The sequence below is a fragment of the Takifugu flavidus genome, chromosome 11 (genome assembly GCF_003711565.1).
Source record: "Takifugu flavidus isolate HTHZ2018 chromosome 11, ASM371156v2, whole genome shotgun sequence".
Lineage (NCBI taxonomy): Eukaryota > Metazoa > Chordata > Actinopteri > Tetraodontiformes > Tetraodontidae > Takifugu > Takifugu flavidus.
In genome coordinates, this window is record NC_079530.1 from 12,343,698 (window position 1) to 12,358,260 (window position 14,563).

The 14,563-nt window shown below is 50.9% G+C and overlaps 2 protein-coding genes across 6 annotated transcripts; one reads left to right on the top strand and one right to left on the bottom strand.

Moving 5' to 3' along the window:
- Positions 1-755: 755 nt before the first annotated feature.
- On the top strand, positions 756-6,231 carry msh6 (mutS homolog 6 (E. coli)). 2 transcript variants are annotated; one of them, XM_057047147.1, is made up of 10 exons: positions 760-1,170; positions 1,482-1,684; positions 1,765-1,934; positions 2,015-4,580; positions 4,818-5,092; positions 5,167-5,284; positions 5,365-5,454; positions 5,535-5,689; positions 5,755-5,954; positions 6,036-6,231. In XM_057047147.1, the coding sequence occupies exons 1-10, from the start codon at positions 908-910 to the stop codon at positions 6,115-6,117; spliced, it is 4,122 nt and encodes a 1,373-aa protein (XP_056903127.1). In that variant the 5' UTR covers positions 760-907; the 3' UTR covers positions 6,118-6,231. The 2 variants fall into 2 exon arrangements, with proteins under 2 accessions (XP_056903128.1, XP_056903127.1); XM_057047148.1 differs by lacking the exons at positions 4,818-5,092; positions 5,167-5,284; positions 5,365-5,454; ... (1 more) ...; positions 5,755-5,954; positions 6,036-6,231 and adding an exon at positions 4,710-4,814 and having other exon boundaries at positions 756-1,170; positions 2,015-4,630.
- Positions 6,192-13,912, bottom strand: fbxo11a (F-box protein 11a). 4 transcript variants are annotated; one of them, XR_008952622.1, is made up of 22 exons: positions 13,509-13,912; positions 11,920-12,044; positions 11,761-11,842; positions 11,425-11,569; positions 11,126-11,255; positions 10,967-11,050; positions 10,750-10,882; positions 10,557-10,663; positions 10,359-10,470; positions 10,180-10,286; positions 9,971-10,108; positions 9,656-9,873; positions 9,398-9,578; positions 9,155-9,277; positions 8,961-9,046; positions 8,773-8,849; positions 8,547-8,690; positions 8,362-8,472; positions 8,151-8,258; positions 8,018-8,068; positions 7,767-7,934; positions 6,192-7,691 (listed from the first exon to the last, which is right to left on the bottom strand). XR_008952622.1 is itself a non-coding variant. In XM_057047151.1 (22 exons), exons 1-22 carry the CDS (start codon positions 13,600-13,602, stop codon positions 7,562-7,564), a joined length of 2,640 nt encoding a protein of 879 aa, XP_056903131.1. In that variant the 5' UTR covers positions 13,603-13,902; the 3' UTR covers positions 6,192-7,561. The 4 variants fall into 4 exon arrangements, 2 of the variants coding, with proteins under 2 accessions (XP_056903131.1, XP_056903129.1); XR_008952623.1 differs by having other exon boundaries at positions 7,767-7,865; positions 13,509-13,905; XM_057047151.1 differs by having other exon boundaries at positions 7,767-7,865; positions 7,960-8,068; positions 11,425-11,566; positions 13,509-13,902.
- Between the last annotated feature and the right edge of the window lie 651 nt (positions 13,913-14,563).

A 14,563-nucleotide genomic window follows, 5' to 3' on the forward strand; every position in this document is an offset into this window, starting at 1 on the left:
CCATAGTAAAATGCAACATTGACCTGGAAAAATGCACTTTGTGGTGTCTACACAGGTGTTACCTAAATAACGAAAAACGTTGCAGACCAATTATGAGCCACTTATGGGGAAGCTTACAGACCACAGAAGTGTCCAGGGGATTCATTAGAATCAGGAGCAGAACAGAGGCCCGGCTCCCGGGCTGGTGCCTGGTGCCAGGGGACGCCCTTTAAAGTTTCTTATCCGTACGCTAAAATAAGAGCTGCACAATCAAAATTTATATTTATCATCACCAGCAATTGTAATGTCTGAAAATAGTATATTCAGTTAATCTTAAAGAAGTCAGCCCAGTTAGTATTAGTATTTAGATAACCATCAAAACGCAGAAGCTGTTTTCACTCGCGTTTTTCCCGGCCTTCATGTGGACGTTCAGTTCTTTTTGAATGTTGTAAATTAAGCATGAAAGTGGTAAAACAAGGCATCCAAGCTGTCCAAATCAATTTGCATAGGACACATGATGGGTTTGTTTAAGCATAGCTTTTCCAAGCCCAAAATAAGTTTATAGAGTGTGTTGTGCTCTTTAACTATGAGAGGTTTATGTACATGTGACTGCCATATAACGTAAACCGACGCCATAGAACTTAAACCTAAGGAAATGTACATACTACATAATACTGTCCAGCGCCCCTCTACTCAGAAATAAAAATGTGGAGGGACAGGAAAGGGAGGGGCAACGTAAAGCATCACTTCCGGTCCACTCGTCTCTCATTGGACGAAACGCGTCACGATCCTCCACGCTGTTTACCCGCGAACCTCATGGTCTCGCGCCCCGCCTGGCTGTTTGCTAGGAGATGCGAGAACACGGCGACAGTGTTGTTGTGCAAGGATTTCACACGCTCTGCGAAAAAAAGCCCCTTGAGTCGCTCACATGGCGAAGCAAAGCTCCCTCTTCAATTTTTTCACCAAGTCTCCACCGCCGGTATCGAAGCCGAAGCCGAGTCCTTCGCCTGCCGAAGCAGATTTGCCTTCTTCCGTAGCGAATTCCAACTCGTCTCCAAAAGAGCAAGCTAAAGAGACGCAGCACCAGAAGAAAGCAAAGACCGGCGGCCTTGCACAGAAGAACAACCCCAAACCCGTAAAACTCGGATTCAACAAGCTGTTTGGTGACAAGGCTCCAGCGACGAAACAAACGTGAGTAAAAAACGGGGACCGTGTAATTCCTGGAAACAGGTTATTAAAAGATTAACCCACATAACTTAAAAATAGATTCGCTGCCTTCCTGATGTTGTTTCTGAGTCTGTGATTGAAGGGTGGTTTATGTCAGTGCAAGTCTTTAACTTTGGCGTCTCAGGTAATAACATTAACAGATCTCCAGTAACCTGTGGACTGTGAATCTTTCTAAATATTCCGAACACCTTTTAAAGGAGTTCAGCTATATTTAAGATTCCAGAACACTTTCAGAGCCACTCAGTAACGGCATTGCTTTATCTCTTTCCAAACAGCTCCCAGTGCCCATTTAACGCTGGCGCCCTCGTGTGGGCAAAACTGGAAGGTCACCCGTGGTGGCCGTGCATGGTGGTGCCCCAGCCTCTGAGTGGGCAGCAGATGAGGGGCCGAGGACGAGACCAACGCATACATGTCCATTTCTTCGATGAACCACCTACTAGGGGATGGGTCAGCACCAAATATGTCAGAGAGTACCGAGGTCGTAAGAAATTAGAGCCGCACTTGATGTGAATGGGCTGCAGAAGTTAAATGTGTCGTTTTGTGTTTCCCGCTCTGCAGGGTCTGACAGCAGCGACGCTAAACCAGGAGGCCTTTTCTTTTGTGGGAAACCTGTAATCCAACAGGCAATGAAGCTTGCCGACGAGGTGATGTCTGACAGCCCCGACGAAAGGTTGACGATGCCTCTTTGTGTGGATCCGTCTGATGAAGAGGGTGAAGAAGAAATGGAGGTGAAATAATCACCCAAATTGCTGGTTGTTACACCTATTCTATGACAATGAGCTGTCATGATCTTATGTTTCTCTCCCAGGTCGACAAGTCAACCATTAGTGAGGAAGAGTTCAGTGAGGAAGAGCAGGAACCTGAGAACGAGAAGTCGATCAAAGGCAGTCGCCGTTCGTCCCGTGCTTCGGCAATTAAGGGCAACAAGTCCAAGAGGCGCCGCATAATCGAAGCCTCGGACAGCGACGAGTCCGACGACGAATTCAAACCGGAGCAAGCTGCGTCCAGCAGTGAGGATGAGGAGGAAGGAGCGGCAGTCAGCAGTGACGAAGAGGAAACGGCCCATGAGACGGAAGAGGACAGCCCCGTAAAGCCCACGAAGCGCAAGCGACCAGCGGGCAAACCGGCGCCCACGAAAGCCAAGATCCCGCTAACTCCCTCCAATCCGCCCAAACGAGCTCCGGCGGCGGTTTCGGCGGACACAAAGTCTCGTTTGTCAGCGTTCTCTGCGCCCGAGAGTTTCGAGAGCCAGGCCAGCGGATCGGGCGTGGAGGGAGAAGCCACGGTTTGGGACCACGAGAAGCTGGAGTGGCTGCAGGACGGCAGGAGAAAAGACGGCGGGAGGCGTCGGCAGGGCTGCGAGGACTACGACCCCTCCACCCTGTACGTGCCAGAAGACTTCCTGAACAGGATCACCCCGGGGATGCGCCGCTGGTGGCAGCTGAAGTCCACGATGTTCGACACCGTCATCTTCTACAAGGTCGGCAAGTTCTACGAGCTCTACCACATGGATGCTGTGATTGGCGTCAATGAGCTGGGGCTGACCTTCATGAAGGGCACGTGGGCTCACTCGGGCTTCCCGGAGATCGGCTTCGGCCGTTTCTCCGACGGGCTCGTCCAGAAGGGCTACAAGGTGGCTCGGGTGGAGCAAACGGAGACCCCGGAGATGATGGAGGCGCGCTGCAAGGCCATGGCCAAGCCCACGAAGTTCGACCGCGTGGTCAGGAGGGAGGTGTGCAGGATCATCACCCGCGGCACCCAGACCTACAGCGTGTTGGACGGCGCCCCCTCCGAGTCCCAGAGCAGGTTCCTGCTCAGCCTGAAGGAGAAGGCGGAGGAGGAAAGCTCCGGGCGGAGCCGCACCTACGGCGTCTGCTTCGTGGACACCTCTGTGGGTTACTTCCACGTAGGCCAGTTTCCGGACGACCGCCACTGCTCGCGCCTGCGCACCCTGATCGCCCACCACTCGCCCGCCGAAGTGCTTTTCGAGAAGGGGAACCCGTCAGTGGAAACGCGCAAAATACTGAAGGCTTCTCTGTCCTCTGCTCTCCAGGAGGGACTCAGCGCTGGGACGCAGTTCTGGGACGCTCAGAAGACCCTCAAAACCCTCTCTGAAGAGGATTACTTCAGAGAGGGTGCTGATAAAGGTCAGGCAGGGGGCAACAACAGTCCCCCGCCTCTCCTGAAGCACATGACCTCTGAGAGCGATGCACTGGGCCTCACGCCTAAAGACGGCTACGACCTGGCGCTGTCGGCACTGGGCGGGTGCATCTTCTACCTGAAGAAGTGTCTGGTGGACCAGGAGCTACTGTCCATGGCCAACTTTGAAGAATACGTGCCAGTGGACGTGGAGATGGAGAAAGCCGCCGGACCGGCCAGTTTCTTCGCCCAGACTCGTCAGAGGATGGTCGTCGATGGCGTGACTCTCGCTAATTTGGAAATCTTTCAGAACGGCTCGGGGGGAAGCGAAGGGACTTTGCTTGAGCGCTTGGACACCTGCTGCACCCTGTTTGGAAAGAGACTGTTGAAGCAGTGGCTCTGCGCTCCCCTGTGCAACCCGTTGTCTATTAAAGACCGGCTGGACGCGGTGGAAGACCTGATGGGCCTCCAGGCCCAGGCCGGTGAGGTTTCAGACTTGCTAAAGAAGCTTCCAGATTTAGAGCGTCTGCTGAGCAAGATCCACGGCATCGGCACCCCTCTGAAGGGCCAGGACCACCCCGACAGCAGAGCGGTTCTCTACGAGGAGGTCACCTACAGCAAGCGCAAGATCGCGGACTTCCTGTCAGCGCTGGAGGGCTTCAAAACGATGCAGGAGATCATCTCTGTTCTGGCTTCTGTCTCGGGGGACTGCCAGTCCACGCTGCTCCGGCAGGTCGTCAGTCTGAAAGGTGAAGGAGGCGGGCTCTTTCCGGACCTTTCCGCCGAACTCAGACGCTGGGAAACGGCCTTCGACCACCAGAAAGCACGCACCACGGGCGTCATCACCCCGAAAGCTGGCTTCGATCCCGAGTACGATCAGGCCCTGGCTGGTATCAAGACCTGCGAAGGAGAGCTCAACGATTACTTGGACAGGCAGAAGAAGAGGCTTGGTTGTAAGAACATGGCCTACTGGGGGACGGGGCGGAACCGCTACCAAATGGAGGTGCCCGACAGCGTCTCGGACAGGAACATTCCCCGGGAGTACGAGGTGAAGTCCACCAAGAAGGGCTGGAAGCGTTACGTAACCAGGGAGACGGAGCGGCTGTTCTCTGAGCTGCAGGGGTTCGAGGAGAAGAGAGACTCCGCGCTGAAAGACTGCATGAGGAGGCTGTTCTACAACTTTGACCAGAACTACAAGGACTGGAAGACTGCTGTGGAGTGCATGGCAGTGCTGGGTAACTACAAACCCCACGCACACGCTCATCTTCATACACGAGAGCAGCAGGTTCTTAGACGCGTAAAATCCTCTGGTACCTCTGAAAGTGTGAAGGCTGCAGCTGTCTGACCTAAATTCTTTCCTGTAGGTTTTACTGATAAGCCAACACCGCGAGCTCTGCACTGAAAAGCTGCACCAGTCTGTTCGGAATCTGCAACTTGCTAGTTTCACAAGGTAATAATTCGTGTTTTCCCAGACGTGTTGCTGGCGTTCTCACGCTACAGCCAGGGCGGAGACGGTCCGATGGCCAGACCAGAGGCGGTGCTGCCCGACAGTGACCGGGCACCCTTCTTGGAGCTGTCCGGGTCCCGCCATCCCTGCGTCACCAAGACGTTTTTCGGCGACGACTTCATCCCTAATGACATATTCATCGGCTGCCTGGACAGCAGGGAAGAGGAGGGAGACGGCGACGCCACCTGCGTCCTCGTCACAGGACCGAACATGGGCGGGAAGTCCACTCTGATGAGACAGGTGAATAAAACAAATCTCCAGATTTTATGAACAAACTCAGAAGTCCCACTGAGGCGCTGCCGTTGTGTCCTCAGTGCGGCCTGGTGGTCATCCTGGCCCAGCTGGGCTGTTTTGTTCCCGCTGAGAGGCTGCGCTTCACGCCGGTCGACAGGGTCTTCACCCGCCTGGGCGCCTCCGATCGCATCATGTCCGGTATCCGCTCACGCTTTGCGGCGCGTCCAAGGATCCCTGTGGGTGTTTCAACCCGTGACGTGTGTTGTGCGTGTTTCTAGGGGAGAGTACTTTCTTTGTGGAGCTCAGCGAGACTGCGAGCATCCTGCACCACGCCACCAAGCACTCCCTTGTGCTCTTGGACGAATTGGGTGAGTTTGCCGGCGTTTCCGTGACGATAGGAGAGCAGAGGCAGTGGAGTCTGCTCACGTTTTGCCTCCGCGTTTCACAGGAAGGGGCACGGCCACATATGACGGCACCGCCATCGCCAGCGCCGTGGTGAACGAGCTCGCCGAGAGGATCCGCTGCCGCACCCTCTTCTCCACGCACTACCACTCCCTGGTGGAGGACTACGCCAAAAACCCCGCCGTGAGGTTGGGCCACATGGTGAGTACGGCGACGCGGGCCGGAACGCTCGGAGATCGTTATGGTGACCGTTGCCTCGCCCTCAGGCTTGTATGGTGGAGAATGAATGCGAGGATCCGAGTCAGGAGACGATAACGTTCCTCTACAAATTCGTGTCCGGCGCCTGTCCAAAGAGCTACGGCTTCAACGCCGCCCGACTGGCCAACCTGCCGGAAGAGGTGATTCAGTGCGGCCACGACAAGGCCAGAGAGTTTGAGCGGAGCACCGGCAGCCTCCGACTGTTCAGGTATGCGCCGCTGCAGCTCTGCTCATTCCAAACGTGTCTGGATTCGACGCTAATCGCTGCACAATCTTCCCCCTCTGGCAGGAAGATTTGCCAGTTTGTCGAAGACGAGACGCTGGACAACGCCTACTTCGCCTCCCTCATCCAGATGCTTCACAACCTGTAGTTTGCAAACGGGCTTCGTTTCCTCCGCTTCATTTTTGTGGCACGTTAGAAAGAAGAAGAAAAAAAACACACTACTGCGATGATCTAATAAAGTTTATTTTTTAAAAAAGGACAATGTTTCATCTAGGAAATTAAACCCCTTTAATTCACGCTAGCGCCTACATAACGGTTATTGAATACTTCACAATATATTAAGTCTAGATGTTATGATACATGCATACATTTCTGTCTGTATGAGAACCCACAATCACCAGTACATATGAAGGGGGGGGGTAATGAAACCATATAGTGCTGTAGATAGATACTTGTCCCAGCTTCAGTAGAGTAAAAGCTTTATAGATTCTCCAACAAGATTGAGAACCCAAAAAAACCCACTAAATTTGCTTTCACAAGACTTTAAAGTGGAAAATGATTGTAGCAGAAAAGAAAGCACGAGGGTTATTACACGTGTTATTACCCACCATTTCAATCTCTCCCCAAAATGCTGTACGTGCGTTCCTTTTAACAAAAAGATCCCATTCTGGACCGATCCAGAGACGGTCCCGAGTCCTCGCAGGACCAAAAAAAACCCAACTGCATAGATTAAACCTGCTCCCAGCGGAGATGGGACGACTGCTACTGCGAACAAAAGAGGCTACGGAGACTCGTGAAAGCACATTTGGGGGGGTTTTTCTGCACCGCGTCAACGTTGCTGGAGAAAATGTTTAGTGTTTTCCTCTTTTTCTCTGATCTCTTTCACAGAAAGAAGTTAGATACTGCGACACGTATAATTACAGCAATTCTAGGATATAACAACCAAAATTTTAAACACATTTAATAAAATAAAGACATTCAAGTACAGTAAGATTTTTGCATGAAAATACAAAACTACACAAAAAAGCATTAAAATCAAATCTTGAACAGTTTTGAGGGGGGGGGGGGGGGGGCAAAAGCTGAAGTGCTAGGTACTTTTCCCGTACTGGTACGAGCAGGTTGGTTGCCCAGTGATGGAAGCATTGAATCGAGGGCCGGACCCCCCTCGTGAGGGAAGCTGCACCCTTTCTGAACGGGTCTGCCCGCGGTTGGTCTGTACAGCACAGCCTCGTCCTCGCCGGCCGTTTGTCCGCCTGGTGCCGCTTTCGCTCACTCCTCCGAACTGACATACCCACAAACCCTGAGTCAGCTGCTTCTCCGTCCCATCGGTGTCATCTTCTTGTTACTCAATTTTTTTTTTCTTTAAAAAAAAAAAAAAAATAAGGAAATTTCTGGGCATTCATAGTCACGCTTTCGTTTTTATCTCTTTTTTTTTTAGCATATTCACATCTTTTATTTAAAAGTTACTGTATCTGCTGTCAAAAAAAAAAAAAAAAAAAAAAAAACTACTGCAGTTTCCTCCACCACTGCACAATGTAAAATAGTCTGGTGTCCGTTGCCGCTGACGCACTGGAGGACCTGGCGTGTCCAGCTCAGTTGTGCTGCAGTGTGTTAGACTCTATAGGAGGAGCTGAGTCATACAGTGTGTCTGTGTCGTGGGTCGGCTCCCCGGCTAACGTGCAAGGGTTCGATAGCGTCCCTGCACCACAGTCACAGAAGAATCTGCGGGTCAGATTTAAGAATGAAATCATACGTGCACACGGCTGCATCCTGGGTTTCGGGCGATATCGGACTGACCTGTCGTGTCGGATGAACTCCACGTCGTGTCCTTGGTGACACTTCTTGATGCAGTTCACACAGATGGCGTTGCGGTCTGTCGTGTTACAGGTGTGACACCTGTAGGCGCCCACATTTTCATTTGTTTACACCACATAAGAGACCACCGGCTGCAAATATCGAGCTTTGCTGCGAGTATGATTGCAGAAATTACCTGTAAAAATCATGCATTGGGTAGCTGGTGTAGCTTGAAATCTTGTACAGGCACTGACCTCTGCTCACAGCCTTTTCAATGGCATCTTGATTGTTCATTATTCTGTTATCTGGAGCAAAGAGGGCAGAGAGGGGCCGGTCACGTCTCAAAATACGCCACTCCGAAGACAATCCCAACGTCATCCTGCGTACCTTTCATTGTAACATTGACGCCAGATGCCAGAAACAACCCCCCGAAGCGGTTGTTGAAGATCTGGTTGCCCTCGAGCGTCGCTGTGGCGTGGTTGGTGATCTCAATACCTTGGAAGAAGACAACAACGGCGTCACCAAAGCTCCTAATACGACGACAATAACGGTAACAATAGTCGCCATTATCAACCTGAACTGCGCAGGCGTGACTCACCTGCGGCGAAGCCGTCGAATATTCTGTTCTTCCGCAGTACCGGGTGGCTGTTGGTGCTTATTAGCACGCCTGCCTGGGCGTTTCTGAAGATGTCGTTTTCCTCTAACAAACCTAAAAACAGGAATGGTGTTGAGCTCCAAAGTCTTGAGGCACAGGGACGGACGCACGCCGCCCGAGCCGCCTACCTCTCCCTCCGTTGAATATACAGATGCCGCCGTCCCTGCCGTCGTGGATCTTGTTCCTGCGCAGGGTGGGGTTGCTGTCCGTCTTGATCCACACTCCCGCCATGGCGTTGTCGAAGATTTCATTGTCCTCGATAAAACCCAAGCCTGAAACACACGCAGGGTTCGTTATGGAAGAGGCGTGAAGACGTGGACAGATGGGAGAAAGCAGGACTTGTCCTCCTCTCACCAGAGTTGTAGACCAATATTCCTCCGTTCTGGCCTCCCCAGATCTTGTTGCGCCTGATCTTGGGATTGCTGCCAGTTCTGTCGGTAAAAAACATCCGACGTTCATCACACCAGTGACGGACGAGTCGCCACCAAGTCACTCCACACACTCGCGTCTCATTTATCTACTGCGTCAAACGTTCTACAGACCTAATTTGAACTCCAGAGTACATGTGATTGTAGATGTCGTTATCTTCCAGCACACCGTGGCCGTTGTCATAGAAGTAGACCCCGACCTGTGAAGACACACACACACACACACACACACACACACACAACACACACACACACGGGTTAGATTTGGGGTTTTGCCTCTTATTTTCTCGTCCCGCCTGAACCCTCACCTGCTTCCCGCTGTGTATCCTGTTCCTCCTCAGGACTGGCGTGCTACCCGTCGTCACCCACACTCCCGCCAGGGTGTTGCTGTACACCTCGTTCTCCTCTATGACGCCTTGTCCCTTTTCGTGCTGTGGAACACAAAGCCACTGCGCGTCACTGCTGTGTTTCCGTCTGTCGGAGGTCATGTGACGACGCCATCGGGACTTAAGGCTTCGCTATAGAAAGAAAGACTCTTTCGCCGGACTGACCACATATATTCCGCCGTGTTGGCCGTCGTGGATCTTGTTGTGTCTGACTATGGGACAGCTGTTTGTCCTGATCTGGATCCCTGCCAGGGCGTTGCCATAGATGTCGTTCCCTTCGATGAGACCTCTACCGTCGCCGAAAATATAAACGCCACCCTGGTTGCCGTTGAAAATGGCGTTGCCCCTACAAGTCAAGAAAACACATTTTAAGTGGCAGGAGTGTCCCGGCTGTTGCTCTACGTTTGGCCGGCCCACACTGACCTTATTGTAGGATCGCTGTTTGACGTGATCCACACCCCAGCAAAGTTATTGGCAAAGATCTTGTTTTCAATGAACTGGCCACGCCCCTTTTCGTGCACGTAGATGCCACCGGTCTGACCGTGATGGATCTCACAGCGGACCACAGTGGGATTGGCGTACGCCTTCACCTCAAAGCCGGCGATCCGGTTCCTGTGGATGTTACAGCTCTCGAAGTAGCCCTGGCGACGGAGAGGACGACGCCATTTCCAGCCCGCATCCACAAACCGTTCATGAGAACACAAATGTACGACGCCCCAGTGTTGCGTGGCAGCCTACCATGCCGTGGTCAAAGGTGAACACGCCCACATCTCTGCCGTGGTGGATGTGGTTCCGTCTGATGATCGGGTTGCCGTGGTTTTTCACCCAGATGCCAGCCAGAGCGTTGTTCGAGATCTCGTTGTCTTCGTAAATCCCCTGAATGACAAAAACGGTTTCATTTCCTGTTGTGATCCATGATTCTGACCCAGCACCGTTGTGAACAGTACCTGTGCGTGGTCGGTGATGTAGAGACCGACATTCTCACAGTCGCTGATATTGCAGTTCTTAATGGTGGGACACGCCCCCTGACCGCTGACGCAGACGGCCGAACCCACTGGAGTCGAGATCCGTGATTAGAACAACATCCAAAATATGAGTCTGTGTGAAAGGATGATGGCGGATGAACCTGTGCAGGTGCTGCGGATGATGCAGTGGTCGATGATGGGGCTGCAGTTGACCGTGATCTCCAGGCAGTGGTGCGCGTTGTGGTGCTGGGCAGATTTATCGTCAGGGTTGAACTGCAGGGGAGCGCCGCACACATTTAGGAGGGTTTCTCACGCTGCGTCTTTGTCACGCCACAAAAAAAAGAAGAAGCTCGTCTCACCCTAATCGTCATGAAACCAACGTAGGCGTCTTCTGAGCCCTCCATGAATACGAACGTAGAATCTCTGGTGTTCTCGATGATGACTTTTTCTGCCACTTTTCCAGGAGCTACGAAATAATCAGAAAGCCTTCATCAGAGAGCGGACCAGATTAGCACACATGGCAGGAAATCGAATCAGGACTCAGACGCTGACCAGCTCCGATCATTGTGATGGGCGACTCGATGTAGATCCACTCATCTGTGTAGATTCCAGAGTGGACGAAGATCAGGCCGTCAAAGTGCGGCTCCTGACCACCTCCCAGCGCGTCCTCGATGGTGTCGTAATACTGGAGAAAATATCACCAGAGCACCGTGAGGGGAGTTTTAACGGGAAAAGGGGGAGAAAAACAGCTTGCAAAGCCATGACGTACAAACATGTTATCTCTCCCTTTGTATCTGGCAGGATTACTGTAGAAGTGTTCCGCAAAGCCTGGCTTAACATGGGCGCCTTTATACTGCAAATGACAAACAGATACTGTGAGCACAACACACAACTTTCGTGACAATAACGAACACACAAGGCTCCGTACCAGCTGCTGAAAGCTTTCCTTCCATGGGTTTGGCTGCTCATACTCCTCTGGATTGATCTGGTAGAACTTGCCCGCCTCGGGGTGCATCATGGGCCGCGTGTATTCGAAGACGTCCATGTAAAGCCTCTTCCTGATGTGGTAGAAAAGACAAATGAACTTTTCAGGGGACTTAATATTGGTGCGCCTTCATTATTGCGTCGTTACATCGTAATAAGAACAGTCGTTGTGAGGATCAAATATTTTGAGAGATTTAAAAAAAAAACTAAGCACGACTGGGCACCAGACAGCCGCGGCCGTACCAGAGGATGGGGTCATTCGCTAGCTCGCTAAAGCGCTTGCACACGCACGCCGCGCGGCACAGGTCCTGCTCCAGCAGGTATGAGAAGACCTTCAGCACCACCTCGTCTGGAAGCTTCTCCTGCAAATATTGCTCTGCTGGAGCTGCTGAATTTGCACCAGAAAGACAAAAAAAGAAAAGAAAAAAGGAAGCAACAGTAAGATCGCATGAAGGATTTAAGGCATTTCTTAAATTGTGGGATAAAACATTTCTGCCGCTTCAAGCCAACTAAAACACCAACCCACACGTCACCCGCTCGCATTTCATGTCGAAAACTTTCAGCCACGTCTCAAATTACCTGGTAAGTCTTGGCATTTCCCTGTCACTCTGGGGCGCTTGGGTCGGTGTCCAAAATTTTCTGTGGTTGAAGTTGAAGCCCCCTATAATAAGGGGAAGACACGTCTCAACCCAAATAGCTTTGGTAGAAAAAGGAGCTAATTTGAAGGTTCAAGCCTACCTCCATGCTTGTCTTTGTTGGGCACACTGTTCTCTTGGGTAGAGACTTTCTTCTAAGTTGGTAGGGACTATTCTGAGCTCCTGGACCGGATTCTTCTGCAACCATATCTGCAGGGACGTCCTCATCTGCAAAGGGAATAGAACAACAGGGTAGTTATTTCATATGCTATGAACTCTATTCCTCATTTCATTGCATACAAATCAGCAGAAATATCTATGCAACAGCAGGCAGCGATGTAATTATTTCACCATCACTCATTTAATTTAAATCAATGTTATCATTAAGTGGACCAATGAATGATTTAAATCTCCAAAGTTTGTGGTAATTGTGGTAAATGGTTTGGGCTTTGGACACAAACGCAACTCACGGCGAAACAAGAAAACATTTGTGACCTGGGCTAAAGCAGAGGAGCGTGCACGAGCCCCTTCACCATGGTGCACAGCTATCTGATGGAAGATGCAAACTCTCGGCCTGTTGCTCTGGTTGCAGGAAGGTTCTCCTGGGCTACTCCAACAGTAACCACTACAAACTGTGTGACAACCTTGCATGGACCACAGAACTACCCTATATTCATGGAATCATTTATGATCTTAACGTTGCCCAAAAATGACATCTGATTAATCAGGCCAACTGGAGATGGACTGATTACATCGTTACCAAACAAGCCCCCATTAACGGACAATTTCAAGGTATTATTCTGCCAATTTTCCGGCTCCAACTATCCGTCGTCGCCTCCGTGACATCCAAACCAGTCACCGTAAGAGTCTCCCCCAGAACACTTAATCAGATTCAGAAACCAAACGGGATTATTGCTGCCCAGACCGACTGGATGCCTGACAGGCTAGCAGCCGAGGCAGCCACGGTTTCAGAGCCTCCCGGGCTGATGTTTACTTTGCCCGGGTTCGCTTTCAGATGCGTCTGCATTGTAGGTAAAACAAAGCATAATGGGACTGGTCGTGTTTGGCAGATTGTGAAATTGTCCCGTAAAAAATAAATAAAAAATACATTGTGCCAATGCATTACGGATTTAACTTTGCAACGGCGGTAAACTAAAGACCATTTTAGAACAAAAAAAGAACAAGAACGCTCATAACACGCAGATAAGGCTAATAATAACAGCTAGCGCATGCTAGCTTCAGTTAGCATGCTATGACAACTGGCAAAACCAATTTGACTATCCCTCCCTGCGTACATGCGAATTAACCATGGCTGACTGCGACGTCCCTTTTTTGATAATAACGCAACCGCGGTTGTCAAAGAAATAAAATCCAGCGGATGTGCGGGGCGATAAGAGCACAAAGCGGCCGTCTCGGGGCAAAAAAAATCACCCAAAACAAAGCGCGGCCTGTAAGCTAGCGCATACCCTAAAGCCTCGGTGTTTCCTGAGTGGCCCGCGACGCTTAAACCCCCCCACCCCCCCTGCCCTCAACGCAGTTGGACCGAAACAATTAACGCCCCACTCGCGCGAACTCCGCATGCACGTCGGCTTTAAAATGGCCACGACGCGCACCAAACGAAGCTAAGCCGTCACCGCCAACGGCGCCTTCCCGGCCGACAAGCGCTGCTAGCGGCGGTCCGCCCGAGCTCACCTCTTTCCTGGTGGTTCCTCTCCGGCTGCACCGGGCGCGGCCTCGACACTCGCCTGGGTCTTCTGCTAACGTTGCTTGCTCTGACGGAGTTCATTTGGGGTGTTGGATATCTGGAGGAAACGTCGAAGCCTTCACAGCAGAAGAGGCGGCTCGTCTATGTGTTTTTCTCCAGGATTGCGCGATCTGCCATGTTTAGCCTTTGCTAATGGAAACGCACTGCTTTCTGTTGCCGTTCCTCCGCACTGCTGTTACGTCTTGCCCCGTCCGACCGAAGCAGGAGGAGCCATAACAGGCAGACACGCTCCGTCAGGCCTCGGTCACATCACATGGGAGGACCTCTCAGCGTGCACGGCGGCGCATTCAACGGCGTGAGACTGCTGCACGACCAGCCCTCCACTGCTGCTCTATTACCAGGTTATAAATGATGTTCATTCGAGCTGCAAATTTCTGATGGGTTGTGTTTTTTTCCCCCCCATCATTAAATCAAATAATACTTCTGGTATTCATAAAGCGATCTGTTATATCTCCCAGTAGTTATTGGTACCGGATTTGTTCGAAATATGGTAAAAATGCAGCTTAACTTGTGTCAGAAGTTTGCACAAAGATTAAGGAGGATCTCTGCCATCCTGTTGTTTTATTCATCTCTGTGACTTCTTAACTCAAACTGGGTCCCACTTTGTGAAAGTGTGTTATGTTGAAACCTTCATATGAAGTGACACAAACCCAAACCTGTGTAAAGTGAGCTTGTGTTGTAGTTGAGGCTCATATGTATGTATGTGTATTGACTAAACACTGTTTTAAACTTATAATTATGTCTAATTACCTGTTAATTCATAACAACCCGATGGCTGGAATTTCAACCATCCAGCCATGAGCTGCAGCACAACTCCCATCCCATCCTCCCAAAATGTTTAGGTTTATACTAATATGCACTTAAGACAACGATAACCCGATGCACAGATAAGTCATCACTCTCAAATAGAATATATGCACATATTTACACAGATTTGATTGTAAACAGAGGAAAAGAGGCGTACAAACCATAAACAACAAAT

Bases quoted from the DNA above. Each gene is read 5' to 3' on its own strand.
- msh6 (XM_057047147.1), top strand. From the start codon at position 908: ATGGCGAAGCAAAGCTCCCTCTTCAATTTTTTCACCAAGTCTCCACCG. The intron at 5,285-5,364 runs GTATCCGCTCAC...GCGTGTTTCTAG, and splicing joins CTCCGATCGCATCATGTCCG to GGGAGAGTACTTTCTTTGTG. The intron at 5,955-6,035 runs GTATGCGCCGCT...CCCCTCTGGCAG, and splicing joins GGCAGCCTCCGACTGTTCAG to GAAGATTTGCCAGTTTGTCG.
- fbxo11a (XM_057047149.1), bottom strand. From the start codon at position 13,602: ATGAACTCCGTCAGAGCAAGCAACGTTAGCAGAAGACCCAGGCGAGTG. The intron at 11,256-11,424 runs GTACGGCCGCGG...CTACCACATCAG, and splicing joins GCGAATGACCCCATCCTCTG to GAAGAGGCTTTACATGGACG. The intron at 10,109-10,179 runs GTACTGTTCACA...TTTGTCATTCAG, and splicing joins ACATCACCGACCACGCACAG to GGGATTTACGAAGACAACGA.